The sequence below is a fragment of the Aulonocara sp. 'chitande type north' Nkhata Bay genome, linkage group LG5 (genome assembly GCF_057382095.1).
Source record: "Aulonocara sp. 'chitande type north' Nkhata Bay isolate Kocher_YH1m ecotype deep benthic linkage group LG5, A_spYH_male_GT1.1, whole genome shotgun sequence".
Classification (NCBI taxonomy): Eukaryota; Metazoa; Chordata; class Actinopteri; order Cichliformes; family Cichlidae; genus Aulonocara; species Aulonocara sp. 'chitande type north' Nkhata Bay.
This window is the reverse complement of record NC_141348.1, coordinates 31,682,606-31,707,527: the sequence shown is the minus strand read 5'-3', so window position 1 is coordinate 31,707,527 and position 24,922 is coordinate 31,682,606. Positions and strand designations below refer to the sequence as shown.

At 38.1% G+C, this 24,922-nt stretch overlaps 2 protein-coding genes across 2 annotated transcripts; both read right to left on the bottom strand.

The window, feature by feature from the left end:
• Positions 1-2,475: 2,475 nt before the first annotated feature.
• ccndbp1 (cyclin D-type binding-protein 1) lies at positions 2,476-12,379 on the bottom strand. The gene is made up of 11 exons (XM_086293031.1): positions 12,191-12,379; positions 10,272-10,331; positions 9,949-10,028; positions 9,639-9,720; positions 8,288-8,384; positions 7,382-7,455; positions 5,872-5,948; positions 5,295-5,554; positions 4,947-5,007; positions 3,371-3,417; positions 2,476-3,035 (listed from the first exon to the last, which is right to left on the bottom strand). Exons 1-11 carry the CDS (start codon positions 12,270-12,272, stop codon positions 2,927-2,929), a joined length of 1,029 nt encoding a protein of 342 aa, XP_086149157.1. The 5' UTR covers positions 12,273-12,379; the 3' UTR covers positions 2,476-2,926.
• Positions 12,380-12,526: 147 nt separating this feature from the next.
• LOC147331018 (H-2 class II histocompatibility antigen, A-U alpha chain-like) lies at positions 12,527-18,970 on the bottom strand. The gene is made up of 4 exons (XM_086294273.1): positions 18,830-18,970; positions 16,146-16,403; positions 14,221-14,502; positions 12,527-13,017 (listed from the first exon to the last, which is right to left on the bottom strand). Exons 1-4 carry the CDS (start codon positions 18,888-18,890, stop codon positions 12,896-12,898), a joined length of 723 nt encoding a protein of 240 aa, XP_086150399.1. The 5' UTR covers positions 18,891-18,970; the 3' UTR covers positions 12,527-12,895.
• Between the last annotated feature and the right edge of the window lie 5,952 nt (positions 18,971-24,922).

The window sequence follows — 24,922 nt, the reverse complement described above, 5'->3', positions numbered from 1 at the left end:
TGGACATGCAGACTTGATTTTACACAATTTTATTTCCTATTTGGTTTTTGCACTATGAAAAAAGACTAATTTGACTTTAGACATACTGTACAATCTGGACAAAAATAATTGTCATAAATTTGTACTTAAATTTATGTGACTATTACATATATTATTTTTTACAATATTAAATCAACATCTAGTTACATTTAAACTACATTTACATTGGTTAGTTTAAAGATACCTTTCAGTTCGAGGTAACTTTAAATTTACAAAAAACCTTTGTTTCAGGTCACAAAAACATTATAGCCCCCTACAGATGAAGCAGATGGCACATGTTATCGTGAACCATATATTTCACATCTTTCTTAGTGTTACCAACTCTTGAGGGCAATATCAGGCTCCTTAGCCGCTAAATTCTCCACAGTGCTCACCAGTTACTGGTGCTGAGCAGACAAACCCAATATGACAGCAGTAAAAGTATGACAATTCATTAAAGTTGAAGCTAGACAGACAAAGACAAAGTAAACAAACAAAGTAAAGTTAAGACTCCTGTTTCAGGAAATACATTGATCCATGAACTAAAAAGTGTAAAATCTGGTATGCTTTAGAGTTTTAGTGATATGCAATTTGCATGTTGCTCATTAAACCTGGTTTCAAAAGCTAAGATGGTGATAGCCACAATGTTCAGCATGAGGCTGGTTGCATAACAGTGTCACTTTTCCCTCTGAAATGACTAACAACTACTTTCTGCATTAATTAGGGTAGACAAACCCTTACTTCCAATCGGTGCCCACACCCTGCATTTCACAGAAAAAAATTACGGAACCTGTTAGAGGTCTACTGTTGTTTTACTTCCAAGAACTGAGACCTTTCAAATGTGAGACAGGTAACTTTGAGTCTTTGTTCCTCAAAATTTGTGTCCAGTGGTTGTCCAGTAAACTAAAGCTTTACTTATTAAATACTATCTGTGGTTCTCCATCTGGTTCATTAATGTTAATCCCCTTTCTACAGAGAAACTGGGTTGTAACCGCTGTAAACAATCATGTGGAATCTAAGCTAATAGAAAATTGAAAAAAATTAAAACCTTGAACACCCTGGCACTGCTTGTGTCATGTCTTAGCATGCAGTTCAGCTTCTTAGTTGGTGAATGTAGTCACGCATGAATAGGATGCAATTAGCATGAATCATCTAAAGCTGACTAACCAATAATATTGCCTAATGTTGTATCAGACTATCCCATCTCTCTTTTGGTTCATGTTGACTGACTCAGGCTTTTCACGAAGACCTCAGTTGCTGATATTGGCCAGACACACAGCTCTACGGAGAGTCATGCTAGTTCCAGACTTCTTCCATCTACAGATGATGGAGGCCACTGTGGTTGTTGGGGCTGTCAGTCCCGTAGTAATTTGGATTTCATGGCTTGGTTTGTTCTCTGATATGCAGTGTCAGGTATGGGATCTTTTATAGACAAGTTCCAAATCCTGTCCAGTCAACTGAATTGCCCACAGGTCGATTACCGAAGCTGAAGAGACGTCAGACAGATGATCAGTGGAAACAGGGTGCACCTGAGCTCAATGCTGCCAACTGTGTCATGGCAAAGGCTGTGAAAACTCATGTTATACTATTTATTTATTTAAAATTTATTTGCAAGAATTTCAAGCAAACTTTTTATGACTTTGTAATTACGGAGTATTGTGAATTTAACTCATTTTGAAATGAGGCTGTAACATGATGAAATATAGGAACAAGTAAAGCATTGTGACTATCAGATGCACTGTACAAATAATCCCTGAGATCCAAAAACTCTGCTCTGAAGGCTGAGGGTGAATAGAGGGGCTACACAAAAACCCAATAAATGTCCCCTTAACCCCTAGTGTATCATGTTTCAAACACACAGATTTTCTGTGAGTTTTTGAGACTTCTACATCATCAGTGTGATTTTTGTCATGTATGGAAATTAAAATTAACTTAAAAAAAAAAAGTCAGATGGTCCAGTCTGCATTTTTACAAAAAGTGTAATTTTCCTCCAATTATTTTATATTTTAGGCTTTAAGGAGATATATGGATTATTTAGTTATTCCAGTACTGTCAACTAAAAATAAAAAAATCAGTTAAACTGTATCTTTTAAAAGTTTAATATCAGAACATTCCACTTGTCGTTCAATAAGGACCTGGGCTGTGAACCATACCTATATTTCTGTGAATAAGAGGGAAAATTGCTAGATGACGACAGTACAAAGCTTCACGGGACTTCGCACACCAGTTGGTGGCGTAACAGTGGCATTTTCCCCCTAAAGGGACTCACATCTACTTTCTGCATAATTTTGGTAGACACACCTTTCTACAGTGAGAAAAGTAACCTTTCGTTTCCCAGTGTTTGTGCGCTCTGCTTTCAGACCTTATCCACTTGTGGATAAGTGCATTCACGTTTTTTCTTAGCCAACTGTATCCCTAAGATCTCATCAAAACAAGTAACTTGACACATGCATAACCTTATTTTTGGGCAAAGTCACCAAACATTTTAATAGCATTTTAACTTAAATTTGATCTGTAATTCTTCAGACTGTTTTATGTCTCTGTGACCATCAACATGAAAGTTATATTTCATTCCCCATTCTTTCAGGTAGAGGATTCAAAAAGAGTGATTTTGTTTTATTTTGCTTACATAATCTGTTGATGAAGCTGTTCTTTCATTTTAACAGAACTGAAAATGCTGTTTATTTGAGTAAGTGAGATCTATGACATGTTATTTTATGCAGATTACATTGTGTTCTCACAAAAAACAGTGTAAGAAGTCCCACCTCTTAATTATTTTTTTCTTTTGCACACATTTATACTTGTTTCAAAATCCATAGCATTTTTATACCCCCCCAAAAAAAAACAACAACAACAACAAAAAAACCCAAAACAAAACAACAGAAACACGCGTAACTGCACAGATACACTAGCTTTCCTGCTGAATGAGGTCTTTGGCTTTCTGCAGGTTGTGATCGATGGCTCCATCTAAGAACTGAACCCAGGTCAGTTCTGACTCCCCACACACGTGACTGGACCTGAACAATGATAAACAGAGTCAATAAAAGAGCATTTTCCTCTCACATCACTCATAGAAAGAAACCAGATTGTCCAACATTGATGTGAACAAGTCATGTTCAGTGTTCATGCAACCCGAAAAGATGTAACACAACATGATCAGATAAGATCAGATTCTCAGAAACTCCACCCACCTCTTTCTCAACATTCTCTAACACACCCAACTACTTTCCCCGAGGGAAACTGGTTGACAAATTAGACCAGGCACAATCTGCTTTCCAGTTTTATTTTCATGTTATGTTGTAGTGTCACTTAATGTCTAAGAACATTTTGTTTTGACTGTAGTGACTCTTACCTGATGATTTCCAGAACTTTCTTTAGAAGTGCTGCTAATTTACACACCTGTTGAGAAAAAAAAAAACAATGTCTTTATTCAGGTTCTACGTTTATATATCATGAAGAGAGAAAGAAATTATTTTATCTCCTGCTGAATTTTTAAGTTTGCCAACTTACAAAAGAACATAGAGACTCTCGGCTGCCTTTGGATCATCAACAAGCTCCTTTCATATAGTTTTCGACTGATCCATCACCTTTTTCAAGATCATCCTTACCCCATGAAGCAAGATTACTTTATAACTTTATGTAATGTGTTTTTTCTTCTATATTTCTCATTCTCATCATTCTGTCTCTCTTTATTAAAATGAAACTACCCTAAAAATGAAAGACTGTTCATTTGTTTGTAAGTGAGCAAACTTAGAAATTCAGTAGAGGATCAAATAAATAATTCCCCAACTGTATAAATTCAGACTTGAGTCCCCTCTAAACACTCTGTTTCATAACATGTTTTTTTGGATCAATACGAGATTGGACATCCTTAATATCGTCATCTCAGGCACACAGCTCTGACTCTAATCACAGAAGTCCCACTCATCTACTGTCCAAACCTTTTATTTGCAAAATGTGGCCAATCAGAAGAAAGTTGCGATAAAAGCAGTCATAAAATAAAACGATTTGTTTTTAAACAGAGGATGATCTGAGAGGCTACACCACAGCCCATAATATGATAAATAAAGATTATAACAGGCCCATTTAAAAGTGTAGTTCCAATACATTTAATTTGCTGTTTAGTAAAAATACAGTCTGAGCTGTGTTCAATACTTTGGAAAAAGAGTGGGAACTGAGAAAATTCAGAAGCACAAATATACTTTTTAGGAAAGTCAAGAATATTCCTTCTTGACCACAAAGAAATGCTCATGCCCTGTTTATATTAACATTTCTTTGTTTGCTCTCAGTGTTAGCTTGTGCAACTGCAGAGTCATAAAATGATCGCTTTTCATGATTGTCAGACATAACAGATTAAATGCTGCTCCCTTATACGTCAAACTTTCTTTCACAAAATGCATGAGGTCATCAGGAGGGAGGGGCAAGCTAGCAATTTTTAGAAAACTGTGTAAGCGGGCAACAGTGGACAAATGGTAGTTTCTCCTACCCATTTACAGCAGTACATATCAGAGCAGGTGGGGGGGGATTTTCAGTTGTTTGGCTCCCTGCGATTCTTTACATTATCTATATGCTGTCTTGTGAAAAAGCAAGGCAGTGAAACAGCGATCAACTGAAGTTAAAAGCTTTTCTGTGCACATCTGACTCCACTCCCCTGCACTCTTGTCACTTTACATACCAGCACAGTTCACATAAATTACACAAGCAGATCAACACCACAGGCCTGGAAACAGCATGACACTCTGAGCAATGATGTTACAACCCGAAGTAAGCTGACTCTAACCAAATATTTGGAGATTTTATAAAAGGTCCACATTTAAAAAATGAAACACTCAGATCACTCAGCTTTTTCAGGTGGCTGACTTTGTGAACTTTTGATCAGAGCTGTAACCAAAACGTTCTTAATCCCATTGGATGAAAGTGTGTCTTACATTGGTTTCGACGCCATTATAATCCATGGGGGGGTAGAGACAAAGGGCCAGATCATCAACGCTAAGGAGAAAAGACAACCAACGACAAAGGTGAGTCTGCATGACTGTGACATCATTAAAACTTGCACCTTAATTATGACCCCAAACACACATTTTGATTTGCATAAAAACTATGGAAAGCATTATTAATTATATAACATATAAGAACGTCTGCATTAGCCAAAGAAGTATAAGCATCCAGGGTCTAACTGTTAGAAATTTTGTGCTGTTTAGTTCTTTTTGTTTCTACTAGTGTGAAGTCTTGACCCCTGTGTGTGTGTGTGTGTATGTTTGTATGCATGTGCCTACCCAGGGCTGATTTCTTTGCTGATATCAGCCAAGTCGTCAAGCTGTGACACGTTCTGGGGAGTGCTGAAGTCACCGTTGGATTTGACAGCTGATTTAAGTTTCCTCAGACAAGCTGCTGCTGCTTTTATCAGTCCCTGGCACGCACCAATCACCTGCCGATCGTTCTCTGACCAGTACATATCCTGGTTGCCTCGGGGTTCATCTCCGTCCTGGTCATCATCGAGTACGTCGTTGAATGGGTCTTCACCCTCAGCTAATGCCTGATGGGATTTGATAGGCAACATATTTTTGCCATTACAGTTCTTATGAGAGGTGAAACTAGACCAAAACCATACCAGAATATAAACATATTCAATTTTGCTGTAAAGTTGGAGTCTATGGGGACTGACTTTCTTTCATCAGCCAGCTTCAAGTGCACTTTCTGGCACTGCTGGCTTTATTATTATAAAAAAATACACAAAGAAAACTTCTAAAACTGAACGAATAATAATAATAATAATAATGATAATAATAATGTTGAAATAAAGGCCTAGTTATAAACACCAGAGCAAATATGAAATTCACAGTGTGTGTATACCTGTTCAATTTCCTCTATGGCATCTTTCACAACTCGAACCTCACACAACAGAACCACGACCACTGCTGCCTTATTATCTAGAGAAGATCAATACACCCATTATTAAAACCTTGTAAAACTTTGAGCAAAATTACCAGTTAAAGACTAGAATCCTATATCAATATTTAAAGTTTTCTTATTTTGTGTATCAGCTAAAACACTCGTCTGACGGCAGATTTTTTGATCACTTAACTGTGACGCTAAAAATTTGTGGATAAATGTACTTTCTCTGTTTTAATGTTTCTAACAATCCAAAAATGAATATAAATGGATAAAATTCACACCTGTTCTTTATTAAATGTAGACATTTTGGTTTTGATGAAATAGCTTATGGCACTGATACACAGACTGGGAGTTAGACTGGGAGAAAAACATCCCCACCTGCAGGCTTAATGGTAATACTGCTATTGCTGTCATAATCAATGTAAAGGCATATAAAGCATTATCAAAGTAAAGATATCTCCTGCTTCTAATATTAACATGTAACTTCAAAGCAGTGGCGTTCCGTCAGGCCAAGCACATAAAACACACAAAAGTAAAGAAATCTCTGTCCTTTTATGTCACAGTGCTGTCATGAAGCCGTCTTGTGGCCACAGCTGGCTATCACCGCTTAAAGCTCCACTTGTTTCATAATCATAGGAAACTGCAGCTGTCTCCATTTTATTAGTTTATCTGTCTCAATTAACAATGACTGGAGCCGATTGGCCACCTTTTCTCTGGTGGTTTGCACATATGCATTGTGGATAAACCTCAGATCTTTGACAGCGGTCACTGGGTCCACTTTCACTGCTCTGGGATCAGTTACAATCTGCACGCCCTGTGGAAACAACTAGCATTGGCAAGTAGACAGGTTCCTGGCATTTATCATCATAGTTTCCTCTTGCTAACCAGCTTGGCCAACATGTTTGATATAGAGATAGAGAAGATGAAGAGTGAAAAAACTGTTAATAATGCCTTTAGTACATTAGATAGGAAAGCTGACCATGATGGAGAAAGGCAGACATCTCTGACTATATCTAGTCTAAAAAAACAAGCAAAACAACCAGGTGCTGGCTCAGCTAGCACTGTATACTTAAAAAAAAACCCAACTTGTAGGGTTGTGTTTCCGAGCTCATGAACAACGGTTTGTTTTTGTTTTTTCTGCAATATGTGGTCCTCACAAGACAGCCACGACATGCTTCATAAAATATGATGCTGAACATTAAACTTAAATATGAAATATTTTAAATAAGCTCAACCTTAAAGATAAGCAGCAATAATACTAATCAGTTTAACAGTGACGTGGAACACTTTTCTGCAGAATACTTATTTTTACTTTGATACTTCATGCATAATTTTTCCAAATTTATAGTGTTTCATTGCTTCTTTTCCTAAAACCCCACTGTTTCAAAGTATCATAAAACAACTCCCTGAAAGGCTGGAGTTAAACATCATTTTACTGGTTTGTTTTGTTTTGTCTTTGTCAACGGACCTTTTGACAACTGAGGGAACTGGTCGCAGGCAGACCACACTCCTCCTGTTGACATCAGCTGTTCCTGGCTGAGGCTGGAAGAAAGTGTTGGAAAGAGAACGAGGAAGAAGATGATAAATTAAGAAGAAAATAAAACAGAAAGGGGAATATAAAGAAAATACCTTACAACTTACAGTTTAAGCCGCTAATCAAACGCGGCTTAAACATGTTAACGCTGTCATCACAATTAACGCGATTAACAATTAATCCACCTGGAGCGCAGACTGACTCAAAATCCCTGAAATGTCTCTGTCACAGCATTTCAGGCAGTTTGTCCTAGCTTTGTCGATTCTGCACTCCAGATGGGTCTGCACTAACACCGAGTAACCCCTTACACGGGTGCATTAACGCATTAATGCGGAGAGCACTCATTTTTTTAATCACGGGATTTCCCCAAGTCCTATTTTGGTGCTACCTGTTGATTCTAAAAATTATATTTTTTACCCATTAAATGTTCAGAAATGACAGAAACATGACAGATTTCTGAAAAATATGGTCGTACAAACTCAGTACCATTACTACATCTGAACCATGTAGTCACCAGCCAGGAGAGATCCGGTTAAATCTCACTGTGAAACAGATCGTTTAATTCACCTTAAAACTCATGTCCTTACATAAGTAACTGTAATATGCAGAATTTGTTTATTTTGCCTGGTGTGATTTTTATATTCTGACAGATTTCTATCATGGAGGAACGTAAACCATTGCAAACAAATAACACCAACAAACAACAAAATGTCGGCATCGATGCAAGCCTTATGCTATTTTCTTTACCTTGTTGTTTACCTTGTAATCATTGAAAGACAAAATTAAAATTTCCCAATTTCCCAGGTCCCACATGTAAAACTCTGGGTTTGGTGTCCATACCTTTCTACAGGTGAGCTCATTATGACCTCTACCAGTTGTGCAACTCCCTCTAGAACCTCGACAGTAGCATCTCTGACCAGTCGGCGCAGAGCCAGCCCTGAGACACCGAGAGAACAGAAGGTCAAAACACTCTGACACTGAAGTCGCAATAAAGGTACAGATCTACATGTATTTCAAATCAACTCACAACACAATAAATGTTGACAGCATCAGCATCAAGAAAGTTACAATGACTGTTTCTGTACATAAGTTTTATTTTTTAGTTCGCAACCACTGAATCACACTTGTTCTATTCAAACCAAATGTGAAGTGAAGTATTTGTGCCATGTGATCACACAGAAATGGCTGTAAGTTCAAAAATGATGTTACTATTACTTAATTCCAGTCTCTGGTTGTACTTTGGAGGTTGCAGTGGCTAAAAGCGGTGAATAAGTGGGTAAGGACGCATCAATCTTCTCCAGTCCGATTCAGACACCTCAGCTTCAGATACCTACTGATACCAGTGTTAAATTATCAAGCTGTACACTTGAATGTAAATGGCCTGTATTTGTATAGCGCTTTACACTACATTCAGTCATTCACACACACACTCACATTCACACACCACTCTAGGAAAAGACTAGAAATCAATCTGTATACTTAAGGCAATATCAGGTTAAACCTAAACTATTCTTTCCTAAATTTGTCAAATATAATGTGACACATAAATGTATCCACGAATACAGTTTGCTTCATTTATATTGCATGATTTTAGTAGTAAAATAACAAAAATATATATTTATGCTATTTATTTGTGAGACTTTAACACTGAGCTAAAGTGTGAATACTGCTGTTGCTACATTGGATATACTTTCTTTTTCCCCCCTCTCACTTTGTCTCACTGTGAGTGGAACAGAGATGCACAGTGTGTCCTTAAAAAGTCTGAGGAAACAAGACAAATAGAAGACGAGTTTGCCTAAGAGAGTTCAGGCTGTGCTAAAGAATAAGAGGGGTCATACCAAATACTGACTTTGATGCTTGTTAGAATTATACGAACTGTTTTTGCCTCATTAACTGTATTGCAGTCTATAATTGCACATTTCAATAAGTTGTTCCTATTTTCCAAAAAAATAGGGTGAGTGAAGACTTCTGTTAGTACTACCGTAGTAAACACAGAAGCGCGTCGCACTGAAGTAAATAGATAAGCCCACAGACGGGCACTTGCTCTGGCTTTTGGAGTCTGGATTAGATTGACAAGTGTATTGCGATATTCTGGCATTGTGAAATGGTCCAAAAACCTGAATGCAGTGCAACATATTCACCTCGCTCGTCTGAATACAACATAACTATTCTGCTGTTCACAGGGTTTTACCTTGGCTCTTAGGTAGCCAGTAATACACTGTGGACAGTGTGAGGATGCTCTTCATGATGGACTCTGCCAGCTTCTCTCCATCCTGGAGATTGTGGAGGAAAAACAGACAGAAAACAAATGATGTAATGGTCTTTAGAAGGTTTATGTGGAAATTCAAGACCCTGAGATACATGACAATAATTTATGGCTCCAAGTAAGAGCTCAGCTCACATCATCATCATCATTTCTTATTTTTACACTATACCAGACTTCAAAACAATCTGTTTATCAGCTCAGTGAGAAACCTTCATGATTACAGAAATAATCTGACCTGTTGTGATGGCAGAGGAGGTTTGGAGAAGGCCAGGCTGAGTTTAGTGGCTTCCTGGGACACTGCCTTCACTGCCTGATCTGTTGACACAGACAGTTGCATCATGTAACAACAAGACCATGAAGGAAGGAATTCTCCTAATGCTTCTTTTCTTTTCTTTTTTTTTTAATATCAAATGAGTCATTGCAAAAACATTATAAAAACGATGCAAATACATTTCTCACAAAACATTCACTGTAACGAGACATGAACATCATCCAGTTGTCAAAGGATGTTCAAAAGTCTAGGAGCTGAAACAGCAGCAAGAGATCATGATACTCAACTCAAAGTGTCCCAGAAGTTGGAGAGGTTGAATGCTCCATCGGACTCGTTTGATTCTCCATCTGCGAAGGAAAAAAAATGTTCTAAATTCTTGGTTCTAGTTCTTAAGCTAAACTGCAGAGGAGTCTTCTTCTTTTGGCTGCTCCGTCGATCATCTGTCTCCATCTCATCCTGTCCCTGCATGCTCTTCTGTCATACCAAACCTTGGCATGTCTTCCTTCACTACATCCATGAATCTTCTCTGTGGTCCTTTTCTCCTGCCTGGCAGCTCCATATACAACACCCTTTGCCTAGGATATTCCATATCCCTCCTCTGCACATGTTCAAAGCATCTCTGCCTTGCCTCTCTAACTTTGTGCTGCTCAGTCTGATCTGTCCATCTGATGTACTTATTTCTAATCTTGTCCATACTGATAACTCCAAAGAAATTCTTAAACTCTGCCACCTCCAGCTCCACCTCCTGTTTTTTCCCCACTTTAGTCCCACTGTCTCCAACCCATACATCATAGAAGTTCAAACTACGATCTTGTAAACCTCCCCTTTCACTCTTGCTGCTCTCCCTCTGTCAAAAGATCACCCATGACACCTCATCTCCAGCCTGCTGGAAATCTCTTCTTGTGCACTGTCTGTTGTTTTGGATGGTTGACCCCCAGGCCTACTCATCTAACCTTCACTACCTTTACTCCTTGCAACTTCACTGTTATCAAAGTGCAGAGAATTATTTTCAGTACAAACAATTATTAAAATAATTTATTCTTTAAATAATCTAATTTCAACTTCTGAAAAAGGAGAATTAGCTTCTATTGCTGTTTAAAATCACTGTGAAATGGATAAGTGGTCAGAAAATAGGATTTAAAGACAACTCCATGGCACAAAAAATATTTCTTTCTTACAATCTTTATTATTTAAGGGTTTCTTGGGTTAAAGCTGTCAGTTTTGATCAGACTCATCTTCTCAAGTGTTAACAGAAGTCAGTGCATTTCTGTGTCGTTTCTGGACATTACTTTGGAGAAAAAAAACAAACATATTTGGGCTTTTATATACTGGGTTTTCTTCAGAGGGAAGACCAAAACCTCCCATGTACAGAAAAACACGGACCTCATACTAAATAATTAATAAACTAGATTGAAAAATTCAATAATTAAATGATCAACTACAATTAGCTAGCCACTGCTTTGGACATAATGAAATGTCTGAATATTTTGATGACGACAACAAAGTAGGTGTTTTGGATTTATGGCAGTAACTAAAGGGCCAGTTAGGGCTGAGTGGCGCTTTAGTTCCTGTCTGTATGTTTGTCTTGATAAACATTTTTTTTTCGTATTAAAATGTCTGATATTGTCCATTTTGTCATTTTCGTATTTCAGATTTACACTTTTGTAAAAGCAAACCTTTAAGTATTCTTATGTCCTGCACAAGCAGTTGTTTTTGTTCACAAAACTGACTCATGAAACACACTCTATCTACCGAGTAACACTGATGTCTAATGTCACATTTAGGTCAGTTAAGATGAGGACAAGATAATATAACTGAAAAAGCAAGACAAAAAGCCCCAACCTCCATTTTCTACAAGACCTGGGAATACAAACCTGAATAAAAGCGAACATGAATTAGCAGCTAAATGTAGCTGGGTCACGTAATAAAGTGCCAAATGTCTTTATCGCTGTATGTTACATTAGTTAAATCCCCGTCTTTGTCTGCTAACAAACAGCAGTCAAACTCGTTAACTGCTGCTAAACTCACGAATCGAGTTTAACAAACAGTTAAACTCGTAAATCTACAACAGTTAACAATAAAGTTTATACCAATGTTAGCACATATTTTAGCACATATATTAGCACGTTTAGCTAGCTTGACATAAGCTTTTATGGTTAAGCAGTTTCATTTGTGACAACACAGACAGATAATGTGGCGCAGTTACCTCTGACTCGGTCTCGGATACAGTTGATGGAGTTAACCAGATTCCGCAAAGCCACTTTTCCACCACAACTATCAGCACTCATGTCGCCAGAGTTTGTGGATCGTGTTACATGCGTGTTGTGGAACTACATAAGAGGAGCCCGTTGATAGGGGGACAAAAATAAATGAAACAACGGCGCCGCCGCCTGCTTACCCGGCTGCCATTCAGCCAGGAGTGCAGCAGAGGGCGCCAACGAGCTAGTCTTCAAAAACTATTAAACAAGCCCGCATACCTACCTCAAACCAAACAAACAAAGACATTACAACTCTTTAGTTCACAGTTGTGCAAGATGTTTGCTTTATTTATCTATAAATTCTTAGCAGGGATGAATTATTCTACACAAATTATTTTGTAGGTCTGTGTGCTATACAGCCATACACTGTTGTATAACAACCCCAGTAATTATCTATTTATTAAAAATCAAAGTATATTAACACCACATCGTCAAGTGAAAAACAATACAAATTGTAAGTACACATTAAACACATTAAGTAAACAAACTGTCATTTATCATTAATGCAGTGATATAGAGAGGTTATCTGTAAGCACAAGAATCTGGATGTTTTTTGATGTGTTTTACTTGTACATATAAAACCAGTTAATCAGAGGATTAAAGATTGAATGATTAACGTTAATTTAATTATTTCAATCTCAAATTTGAAGACATTAATTTGGCTGCTTGATGAAAAAGAAGACTCCGGTCCCGAATCCCATCAGGCACAAAACGACACTCACACCGAAAAACACGGCTGCAGGGCTCACTCTGCTCCTCTTATTTTCCTTCAACTCTGAAAATAAAAAAATAAAAAAAAATTTTATTTGTGTATTTTGAAAATGACTGAAAATTGCATCTGTTTATGTCTAAAAAGGCCTTCTTGTAATAATTCTATGACTGTTGTTATTTAAGGTAAACATAGGAAGCCAGATGACTTTTTTAAATATAGAGTCTGCAAAGGAGGCATTTATCACAATAAACAGATATCTGTGCAAGACTGCAAAGAATCTGTTAGCAAAGCTTTTAATGTTTCTAAACTGCATTCAAGCAGGCTTTGGTTGTATGCAGGTAAAGGTGTGAAAAAAGGATTATGCTTCAGTCAAGAAAACACTGGTTTTCATGTGAAAGCTACTCAGTTTTTCTTTAGCCTTTAAAATTTTACCTACATTTGTTAACAGTTACCAGCACAGAGAACAGGAAATCATTTCCTAGCCCAAAAGCCCCTAATATTGGCATGTTGCACATGTCATCAACCAAAGCCAAACATATTTTTTGCTTGAGGCACGCTTGGACTCATTGTAGTTTTCTCCTAAGTTGTAAGTGCTGCAACTCTGCATCAGCGCTGGTGTGGAATAAGAAGAAGTCAAATGAAAAAAATCACAGAGATTTTTTCTTTGTATGTTTTAAAAATTTCTTCAGGGTTCCTTGTTTTTTTTTTAAACTGTTGCACCTCTTCCCTCTATCTAAGCTGGATATTTCTGAGCTCCAGCATTAACATGACCGAACCCTCTCATAGATCCATGCCTCCAACCAAGAACGAGGTTTACAAAAACCATATTACAATACAAATCAAGTGAATTGTGATATCACTTTTGACATGTGCAACTGCTTAGAAGGATGACAATAGGAAGCATAAATTAAATATAAGACATCAGACGGTAGATGGAGGGTTCCCCGATTCACAGAACATGAATGTTAGGAGGCTGCTTTTTGCTTCAAACAGCTTTATTTTAGTTGCTAATCTAGGATGTATGAAAGCGATAATGTTGCAGACCTTACATGTAAAAAGAAAAATGTAATCTAACACAGTATTGGTATTGCTGGAGGGTTTCTACAATTGGTATCATCACCTGATTGTCTACTGGGGAGAATTTCAAGAGTCCTTGGCTTATTCATAAAAACAGTTCAGTTCAGTTTAATTCAATTTTATTTATGAAGTGCCAAATCACAACAGCAGTTACTTCAGGCACTTTATATTATAAGGTAATAATCCTACCCCAGCTCTTGCTGATAGGCACTTGCGCAGCTTGATGCTCCACCATGCAGATATAATAGTCTCCAGGTTTTGGAGTGAACAGAAGCGTAGAAATCATGTGGAATGTCCCATCACGATTGTGACGATAACGTAAGTTTGCCACGCCCTCTGTGAGCTCCACTCCATTCTTGGTCCATGTGAAGTTGATGGTGGGTGGGTAGAAGTGGTTGGCCACACAAAAGAGTGTGTTCATCACACTAGCCTCCCCCTCATACCGGGTATAGATGTAGATGTCAGGAGGATCTGGTCAAAGAGGGACACATTTCATACTTTTAGAGCAAAATCCCCCCCAAGAAATATTACCTTGATAGAATTAAGAATATATAACAAATTCACAGATTTAAAATGTAAGACATTGACAGAGACATTTAAGCATCTAAAAAAAATGAAAATTGTATTTTCTTTTGCATTTTTTTTTTTTTGCCAAACATTGTTGGTGCCGGAGGTTATTTTAATATTTAAACGAGACTATTACCATAAAAAAAAACTGCAAATGTGCCAGTAGAAGCCAGAGGGGCTCCTAATGGGACTGTAGCATTTTTAAATGAGTTGCTTCTCTGTCATCATCTTTCTGCAGGTTACATGTTCATCACAAAGTTATAGCAGTTAACTAAACCAAAACTAACAACTAAAACTAGGCACAAAAAACACTCAAAAATTAAAATATAAGCCAGGCTTCTGATTTAAAAATATGATAAAAGAAAAACTAAATACTTTGTTTACAAACCAACCAAAAAAAAATATATATATATATGAGAATTTTGATGTGAGGAGGCCTTATTGATACGTTTATTAATTTCAAGGCTGAACCATGAAATAATTGCCAGAAAATTCTGAGTGTTTATTGAGCCTTCTGATGAGAAACAAATATTAATTTGCATATGAGAGTTTTCACTTGTGTCATATTTGCTACATCAGGCAGTTTTTTGAACATTTATTCCTTAAAATTATATTGTGTAATTAACTCGTAAAGTAAATAAAGGTACTAAATATAAAAAGGTAATAAATAAAGATGGGAACCGACTGCTTTTTCACTGGAAAGTTCATACGCTATGGCAGACAGACTGCAAAAGTAAAGCTTATATGGAAACAATCTAAACATTAATGGTGTCATTATTCTGTAGACATTACGTTGTGCAGTCAGCGGAGTAATAACAAAGCTAAAATGCTCTATTGACAGTTTAATTTAATCTGTGCTGAGAAGCAGAATGAGATATCCAGCAGTGCATGGTTATAATTCACAGACATAATGGGCTGGATTGAAAAGAAATGATTTGTACCTGTGCTGACCTCCAGAATATTTTCTCATTGCCACTTGACCCTCTTTGAGCTTTGTTTTTCATCATCACCAACTATGCTGCACTTTCATTTGAGAGAAACTCCAAACACTAAAATAACAGTCTACAGAGTCAGGCAGCTATTCTCTGTGAGTTTGCCACACGAAATGACACCACACACATTGCATTTGTTCATCTTATCTATAATTTCTAAGAAAATGCTGGCATAAGCAGAAGAGTTCAGTTTATGGAAGGAGACTGCCTTAGAGTAGTTTAGAAAGGCCACTGTAACACAAGTTTCAAGCTAATTTAATAGTATATAATTACTTTTCAAAGGTGATTCTGTCTCAATATATTTTCAAGCCAGAGAGAAGGTCACTGATTAGCTGTGTAATTAAGGCTCCACCAGTCTAGCACCTGCCTGGAGCACTTAGTTTCAAAGCAGCTTGTGTAAGTAAGTCACAGAAAAGAGATATTTTAAACCCGGTATGTGCTCTCTTAATTCTTTCTGGTTACATCTGCTTTCAGTTGGATCAACAGTGTTCTTTCTTCCCCTCGATCAGGCTGAGCTAAACGAATGCTCGCAATGAAGTGTGCCAAGATCAGTACCTCGCCGTAGGGGAGCGCCGGGATCAGCATTTTTTGCTTTACCCAAAACGCTGTGACAGTGTGCAGTGCTGGCTTTGGCGAGTTCATAAGCCATTTTCTGGATGTCTTTTGCAGGTTGTGGCAAGTGAGGTAACACCCACACTACCTCTTTCTTGTTGAAATCGGCATATGCAACCACGTCGTCGTCAACAACAACGTCCACCCGCACATCATCAGATTCATAGCATCCATAGATGTAATGGAAGTTGTGGGACTGTGCTGAAAAGAAGAAGGTGCAAAATGAATACATGATGGAAGCAGTTCAAACATTCTACACACTGATTTCCCCGACCTTAACTGCAGCCAACAGGCTGGTAGGGGGTGTAGCTCTTCTACTCAGTATATTCTAGTTTGAAATAAAAGAGTAGTTTTTATTGTTGTTAATTAATGAATTACTGTCTAACTGGCTAATTTAAGTCAACTCTATGTCAAGTGAGGACACAACACTTTTCTTCTAGAGTTGTTTTGTATTCACTCGTTCTTTAGGTTTAGGCACTAAAATCGTTGCGTTTACCAAATCACTGTGTCTTTGCTTGAACTACCATATTTACTGAGCACTTCACAGGTGTCCATATGTGATTAGCTGGGAATGATAGACCTCACTCACTTTTAGCAAACCCTGGTTAGCTGTATTCCCCTGTTTCCAGCTCGTCTTATCTTCACTTAGGCTAACAGCCTCCAATCTGCTTAATCTGCTGCTGTCTCTTTCACACTGCTCCAATTGCAGCTACTTGAACACAGAGCAGAATACCTGTTCAGTCAGTCATATTAATTTCACCTGAATCTGCTGACAAAATACCTTTCCATGTCTCCTTTATTACGCTATAGGACAGTACCCTTTAATCTTTAAATGTATGCACTTTAAAGTTTCAGAGCTCTAATGAGCCATCACATTATAAATACACTTAGCACAGTGAGTGCACTCAGCACTAAAATAAATATATTAACTTGAATTAAAATGTTTATTTTACCACTCTGTGCACTAAATCAGCTGATTATTAATTTTCTGTAGCATTAATTGCCTGTCTTATTTGCAACAGTGTTGCATTTTACCATTACATTGTTATGTTGTTCATCACCATTTTCTCATCATTATCTGACAGTGTCTATGGTTGGGGCAGATCAGCGTAGGCTGCACTCACAACGATCAATTTTTGTAAGGAAAGAGTCATGCGACGTGTCAAACACCCCTTTTCATGAGTATGCACAGAACCTGAAGCAGAAAGCAGAAAGCTAAGGAACACTGTCATGGCACACATTATCTCCAGTTGGGGTTTTAGGTTTGGTCAAGCCACTAATGCATACAGAGCTTGGCTGTGCTGCACTTTCTTCACAGTACAACCCCTCAGGCTACCGGCATGCACTCCAATATGCTGACATAAACAGAAACCAGCAGCCTGTTATCATTTGGTAAAATTGAGGCATTTGTTTTATTTCAAACTTTAAACTCAAACAGCATTTTTCACATTTTTTTTTAAAGGTGAAAATATATAACGATTCCATTATGACAGTTATTCTAACCTTTCAACTTGAGCCAGGCAGACATATTGTTTGGCTGACGTTGTGTGCAAATACTGGCCTGACACAGATATACATGGATATAAGTGCTGATATGATAAATTGCTAATGTTTTTTTTTTTTTTTTTTGCAGAACACAATGCACAAAAACATCAAAAACATCACATTTTATCTAGCATATTTCACCTTAGTGTCTGCAGGTAACTAAATATGTAACAGAAGTGAACAGAAAGTGGTGTTGTGCCTAACTCTGTCTTCATTTACCATTTCATGATAAAGTGCTAATAAGCTTAGGAAATCATACCAATGATTCTGTCATTTTGCCTCTGTACACCACCACAGTGAAGATGTCACTGAAGCGCAGACTTTCAGAATAAATTCAGGGCTTTACAAAAAGAGTAGCATTAGCTGTTCGGGAATTACACCCTTTTTTTATACAAAGGCCTCCATTTTTATTTAGTTATGGGCCTGGTTATGGTTGTTAGGTGAGTTGGTAGCATCTGTATTGTGAGAGGTACAAACACAATACAGAATTTTAATCCCCTAAAATCCTCTTTAAAAATTCCAGAATTTCAGGCGCTACTTCCAGCCAGCTATGTAATGCAATAAAAACTGTTGAATGTCACATTGCTAAATGTCATTTAAATGTACAACAGATTATTTTTGTAAACACAAAGCAAATGTAAGAATTGGAGTCGACATCTTGATCTAACAGTTTGTAATTTTGTCAATTTTAAAACATCAAATTTAACTAGCACTGGCTGAGCTCAGATTACAACAAGACATTCCAAACTACTCGCATTTTACCATGTGACTGGTGTTCAGCAAACATTTCCTGAGAAAGACATATTTAAATTCAAGTTCTTGTTTTTTCTTCCTCTTGTATTCTCACCTACTGTAGCACAGCTCTATAACTAAAGTAGACTGATGTTGTTGTTGTTTTTACCTTTTGTAATCCTTTACTAACTGTGGCTGTTAAAACATGTTTCATGATGACCACCTATACAGCAATACCTGCAACTTAAACAACAAACATCTACACTAAGTCATTTTTAATTCTGCAGGATACTTCCACTTTCTCATAGCTGAGCTACTCACAAAAAGCCAAGTGACAGTCGTAGCCTTACTTGGTATATATCCACAAGCAGCTCCAGCACTTAAAATCAGTGCAATCACAGAAAGAGCCATCCCTGTTAAAAGGCTTGTATCTCAGCAGCAGCTCCAAAGATAAACAGCACGGTGTGCAGCAGCCAAGCAGAAAGGATTACACCTCTGTATTTGGGTAGAACAGGAAGTTATGGGCAAGCTCTGTAGAGGGCTGAAAAGAGTCAAATTAGAAGTGAAACTACAGCCAAGCTGTCACATTTTGTTTCAAGCGTTATAAGAATTATGCTTGTTTTTTGGCAGTTATATCCATCCATCCATCCATCCATCCATCCATCCATCCAGATAGATAGATAGATAGATAGATAGATAGATAGATAGATAGATAGATAGATAGATAGATAGATAGATAGATAGATAGATAGATAGATAGATAGATAGATAGATAGATAGATAGATAGATAGATAGATAGATAGATAGATAGATAGATAGATAGATAGATAGATAGATAGATAGATAGATAGATAGATAGATAGATAGATAGATAGATAGATAGATAGATAGATAGATAGATAGATAGATAGATAGATAGACACATGTATTGTGATTGTGTATTTTTTTTATTTCTAATTGTTTTGTTGTATTTATTGTAGCCACACCGGATAACTATATGTTATTGCTATATTCTAGATGGGTATTAGCTGAACTCAGGAGGTTAAAGCTTCCTCCTTTGGATGCTAATCATGAGGACTGCAGGTGTTTCCTGTTGGCAGATATTGATTTCGTCTGGCTTCCTCTTCCTCCTCGGACAGTCGTTCTCATACTGTTTCTTGCCTGGCCTCTGTCACTTGTCAAAAAGAGTTAACATCCCCTTGGTCTCTATTTTGTTTTACATGAAAGAGTGACAATCACAATCTCTTTTAATCTTCCCCCTAAATTTATTTGTGTTTTCATTTTCAAAATGAAAAATGTTCAGATAGGGCGTCGTTGTGCAGTCACCTGTCATTTCTCATCGTGTGAGTCTCATTAACTGTCAGGTTTACGATCTCAGGTCAGCTGCACTGAAATCTCAGCAGTCTGGATCTTATCGGCTCTCAGTTTTGTGAAGTCATAAAACCACAGTCCCTGTATTGTTCACAAACTCCCTTCTTATTTCTCTTAGTGTTTAAAGTTCTTCCAGTAGTTATAACAATTGCAACAGGAGAAGTTAAAAAATGCTGTTGGATGCTGTAGATGATTGATGGTTCTGGGGAAAGAAAGTTTATGCAGTACACCAAAAAGACCACTCAGAAGCAACAGGCACGTGGGTCTTTTTGAAAGGTTTGGATTTTTAAAAAAAAATAGATACTTATGTAAATGTTAATCCGAGGTATCAGGTTCAAAAAATAATGTTCTCAGCAGAGTAGAAAATAAGAGAGTTGAGTTAATGGGAAAAAAAAATGTCTACGGTTGTAGTTTTAGTTTTAGTCATATCCATATCAGATATCATGATAGAAAAGCAGTTTATTAGAGAATGCTGCTTTGTATGCTCAGTCACAGATGTGTTCAGCGTGCCCACATGTAATAGACTCTCAGACTGAGCTCACATAAGGTTACATGTTTATGAATCATCTTAATCTGATCATTTTACAGCAGTGGTGTCACAATAGATTCTATTGTGTGAGTGCGGGAAGAAAGCATTTCCATGGACACTACTTGTTTTGTTCAGCTGTTGGAATTTTTAATGTCATAGGAGTGTCTGAAAGCTTTATCGTGTTGCAAACTTGAAGCAGAGGTGATTTATTGCAGTTTGTTTGATACCTATCACTAACTGGATGGCAGCTGGAAGGTATTGTGTTTCTCAAATACACAAAGCAACATTGTGACAGAAGTAGATTGTTAACATTATCTTATAAGCCACACTACGGAGAAATATTTACCCTAAAAGGAGCATTATTTGATAATACCAAGCACCAACTTCATGAAAATCTCCCACAGATTTCCAGTCAGATTTGAGTGCAATGGTGATATTTTTGTCATGAATCACTGTGCAGCAGGCAGAAGTTGGACCCGAAATGCAGGACTCAGACTCAGGGGATGAATTCAAAATCACAGCTTTATTTGCTGGTCACAGAAAACGAGCATACAAAACTAAACTAAACTGGGAAAATATAAACTCACACTTTGCAGAGAGGCACACCAGAAAACACACAGCTTGAGGGACAACACGACACTGACTCAGAGAAACACAGGGTTTAAATACAATGGGAAGTAACGAGGGGAATGAGACACAGAAGGAAAGCACAGCTGGGAGAAACCAGAACTGACGAGACAAGGGAGCAAAGTAGGATACACTCACATGAGACACAGACCTTCAAAGTAAAACAGGAATTAGCACAGATGCAAACTAGACTAGGGGAGACAGAGCAACTAAGAAACACAGAGGGCAGCTACCAAATACTCAGAACTAAGCAGAATACAAGAAAACCAAACTAAGACACTACACTAAAGAATAAGCTGGGACAACAAAGAGAACTAAGAACATAATACAAAAAAACTCAGAAGCACAAGAAACTCAAAACACTGGGTCACTGACCCAGGACCGTGACAATTTTTGTTTCCTAGCCAGGAACTGCTTTACAATTTCCACAGAACTAGTAACAGAGATTTATTGTGTTTATTACTTCATTCATGTACTGCCTGTCATTAACAAGAAGTCAATATCATTGGCTCTAAACAGTAAAAAAAACATTATTCCTCGGCGTTGTCATATCTTTCCAGTCATGTTGGACTCATGGTTGACTTAACCTTACACTGACTACAGCCCAAAAACAGTATTACCTTAATGTATTGAGATTTGGAGCACACAGTTCACGTTAGAAATGTATTGTGCCTTTTATTGCAAAGTTTAGAGATATATTTCACATACAAATGCAGAATTCCAGTTTGTCACACCTATGAAACAAACGAGATTTCATATTACACAAATGAACCGCTAGCTACAGTAATTTAAAAAACTAAGCAAATAAGGAAGTAGTATCTACATTCTCATTTAATGAGGCATATAGGAGATTAAATGGTTGGATAAGCAAAACTTACATGTAACCAATTCTTAATGCATAGCATTAGCACAAATGCATTTTACATCATGAGCCAGACCAGTGAAACAGCCCTTTCTGTCACTGTAAAGAAATTTAGTTACATGTTTAGTCCTTAAAATATCTGAATGTAAGACAAATAATTGCGATTTTAGCAGGAAATTTCCAGTTTAGCTGAATCCCCTTCAGTTATTCTTCCTGACCAAGACTCACTCAGAGATGGACCCACTTGGTTATAGTATTCCCAGAGTATTTTAATGTATTTATTGTAATATTAATATTTGGAGTCCCTAAAATTGCTATGCAAATTACTCCAGTGGATAATATGAATAAAAGAACTTTTCCATCATTTATTTGTTTAAATTACTTTGTTGTGTTATGAAAGACCATGTGGAAAGTCTATCGGTAAAAAAAAAAAAAAAAAGTTGTAAAACTTTAAAACTGAAAATACAGTTTAAAGTCAAAACATATGTCTTTCCAAAGCTGTCCAGTGGGGCCAGATTGGAGTCTTTGACAGGTCAATCCTGGGTCCCAGGATTCTGGTCGTTTGGACAAGAGAAGTGTAGTCAGATGATAACAAAAAGAGGTAAAGTAGTCAGAGCTGAGGGGATCGAACTACCAGAATGTGTGTGTGAATGTGTGTGTGAATGGGTGGATGATTGTGTATAGTGTAAAGCGCTTTGGGGGTCCTTAGGACCAAGTAAAGTGCTATACAAATACAGACCATTTACCATTTACCAGAAGGCAACATTGCAGACATAGAGAACAGCTGGGGATCCCACATGGGAACCATGAAGAGGCCGCTAGAAAAGCTGCAACCACCAAGTACCTGCAGAGGGTCAGGCAAGTCTTGAGTAGTCAGCTGAACGGTAAGAACACGATCCGGGCTATCAACACCTACGCCCTGCCCGTGATCAGGTACCCTGCTGGGATAATAAGCTGGCCAAAGGAGGAGATAGAAGCCACTGATATCAAGACCAGGAAGCTCCTGACCATGCATGGAGGGTTTCACCCCAAGTCCAGCACCCCGAGGCTGTACGCTAAGTGGAAGGAAGGAGCCAGGGACTGGTGAGTGTTAGCACCACAGTCCAGGATGAGACAATAAACATTCACGGATACATCAGGAAGATGGCCCCAACTGACAGCGTGCTCAGTGAATACCTCAGGCAGCAGAAACACAAGAAAGAGGAAGACGAGGAACCATCATGGAAGGACAGGCCCCTGCACGGTATGTACCACCGGCAGATAGAGGAGGTGGCTGACATCCAGAAATCCTACCAGTGGCTGGACAAAGCTGGACTGAAAGACAGCACAGAGGCACTAATCATGGCAGCACAAGAACAAGCTCTGAGCACAAGATCCATAGAGGCTGGGGTCTATCACACCAGGCAAGACCCCAGGTGCAGGCTGTGTAAAGATGCCCCAGAGACAATCCAGCACATAACAGCAGGGTGCAAGATGCTAGCAGGCAGGGCATACATGGAATGCCATAACCAAGTGCCCGGCACAGTATACAGAAACATCTGTGCTGAATATGGCCTGGAAGTCCCGAGGTCAAAATGGGAGACACCCCCAAGAGAATGACCGGGCCAAGATCCTCTGAGACTTACAGATACAGATGGACAAAGTGGTGGTGGCTAACCAACTGGACATCGTTGTGGTAGACAAACAGAAGAAAACAGCCGTAGTGATAGATGCAGTTCCGAATGACAGCAACATCAGAAAGAAGGAAATACCAAGGGCTCAGAGAAGAGCTTGAGAAAATGTGGAGGGTGAAGGTAACAGTGGTCTCAGTGGGGTAATCGGAGCACTAGGTGCGGTGACTCCCAAACTAGGTGAGTGGCTCCAGCAGATCCCAGGAACAACATTGGAGATCTCTGTCCAGAAGAGCGCAGTCCTGGGAACAGCTAAGATACTGCGCAGGACCCTCAAGCTCCCAGGCCTCTGGTAGAGGACCCAAGCTTGACGGAGAGACTGCCCGCAGGGGCGAGAGGGGAATTATTATATAATATATAATATTATGTGTATTATATATATATATATATATATATATATATATATATATATATATATATATATATATATATTAGGGGTGCAACGATACACAAAATTCACGGTTCGGTTCGGTTCGATACTTTGGTGTCACGGTTCGATATTTTTTCGATACAAAAAAAATGTTCATGCCTTTTTAATTTGTCATTTATTAAAATTATAAATATATATTTTAACTCAAAAGTACAGTTTTTAAATTTAACCCTAACCCTTGTGCGTGTTTTTTATTTTGACAGCGAATGCGCACCTGCGGACCACTTATGTGCAGCCCTGGTTATATAGCTTGTCATATTGCAGCCACAGAAATTCTTTTGTCCATGAAACCATAAAGCTGCACTTTCTTTTTGCCTTATAGTCTGATTTGTCATAACTTCTCCGTTTTGTGGTAAGCTTTTCTTTGGCTGTCACTTCTTCACCCTGACCTGTCTTATTTGGCTCAGCAGAACTGAAATGCTTTTACACGCTCACTCACATAAGCTCAGCGATTCTCTGCGCGATCAACCTCTCACATGTTTAAGCTGCGGGAGATTTCACTTGTCATGTTTGCATAGTAAGCTAACGATTAATAAGACGATGTCAGAGGAATTGGTGCACAAATTATCATCACTCACAGATCAGTGCTGTCGCTCTCTATACACAGTTCGCGCGATTGCAAAGTGAAAGCAAAAAAACAAGCGCAAATTCAAACGCGATTTCAATATGTCACATATTGACAGTGGCTCACCGACGCCAATGACATAATTACCCAGCTACATTTCTGAAAGAATGCAAAAGCATTGACATATATTTTTCCTTCCTACAATAGCCCGACGGGCAGGGAAGAGATAGATTTTGGTAGCCCGACTGAAAAAAATCTCTAGCTCCAGGACGTCAGGCTAGCGATATTGCAAGCCCTGTATCTGATTGAGGAATCACTCATCTTTGGAAAAGAGAGTTTATTACAGAGAAATGTCTCTTTCCAAAATAAAAGCTATACTATCCGCTTC

What these genes read in the sequence shown, in the direction of transcription:
- ccndbp1 (XM_086293031.1), bottom strand. Translation starts at nt 12,272, where the DNA reads ATGAGTGCTGATAGTTGTGGTGGAAAAGTGGCTTTGCGGAATCTGGTT. An exon ending in CTGGCTACCTAAGAGCCAAG is followed by an intron (nt 8,385 to 9,638) that starts GTAAAACCCTGT and finishes TCGGTGTCTCAG; the next exon opens with GGCTGGCTCTGCGCCGACTG. An exon ending in ATAATGGCGTCGAAACCAAT is followed by an intron (nt 3,418 to 4,946) that starts GTAAGACACACT and finishes TTTTCTCAACAG; the next exon opens with GTGTGTAAATTAGCAGCACT.
- LOC147331018 (XM_086294273.1), bottom strand. Translation starts at nt 18,890, where the DNA reads ATGGCTCTTTCTGTGATTGCACTGATTTTAAGTGCTGGAGCTGCTTGT. An exon ending in TGCTTGTGGATATATACCAA is followed by an intron (nt 16,404 to 18,829) that starts GTAAGGCTACGA and finishes TCTTCTTTTCAG; the next exon opens with CACAGTCCCACAACTTCCAT. An exon ending in GCCTATCAGCAAGAGCTGGG is followed by an intron (nt 13,018 to 14,220) that starts GTAGGATTATTA and finishes TTTTATTTTCAG; the next exon opens with AGTTGAAGGAAAATAAGAGG.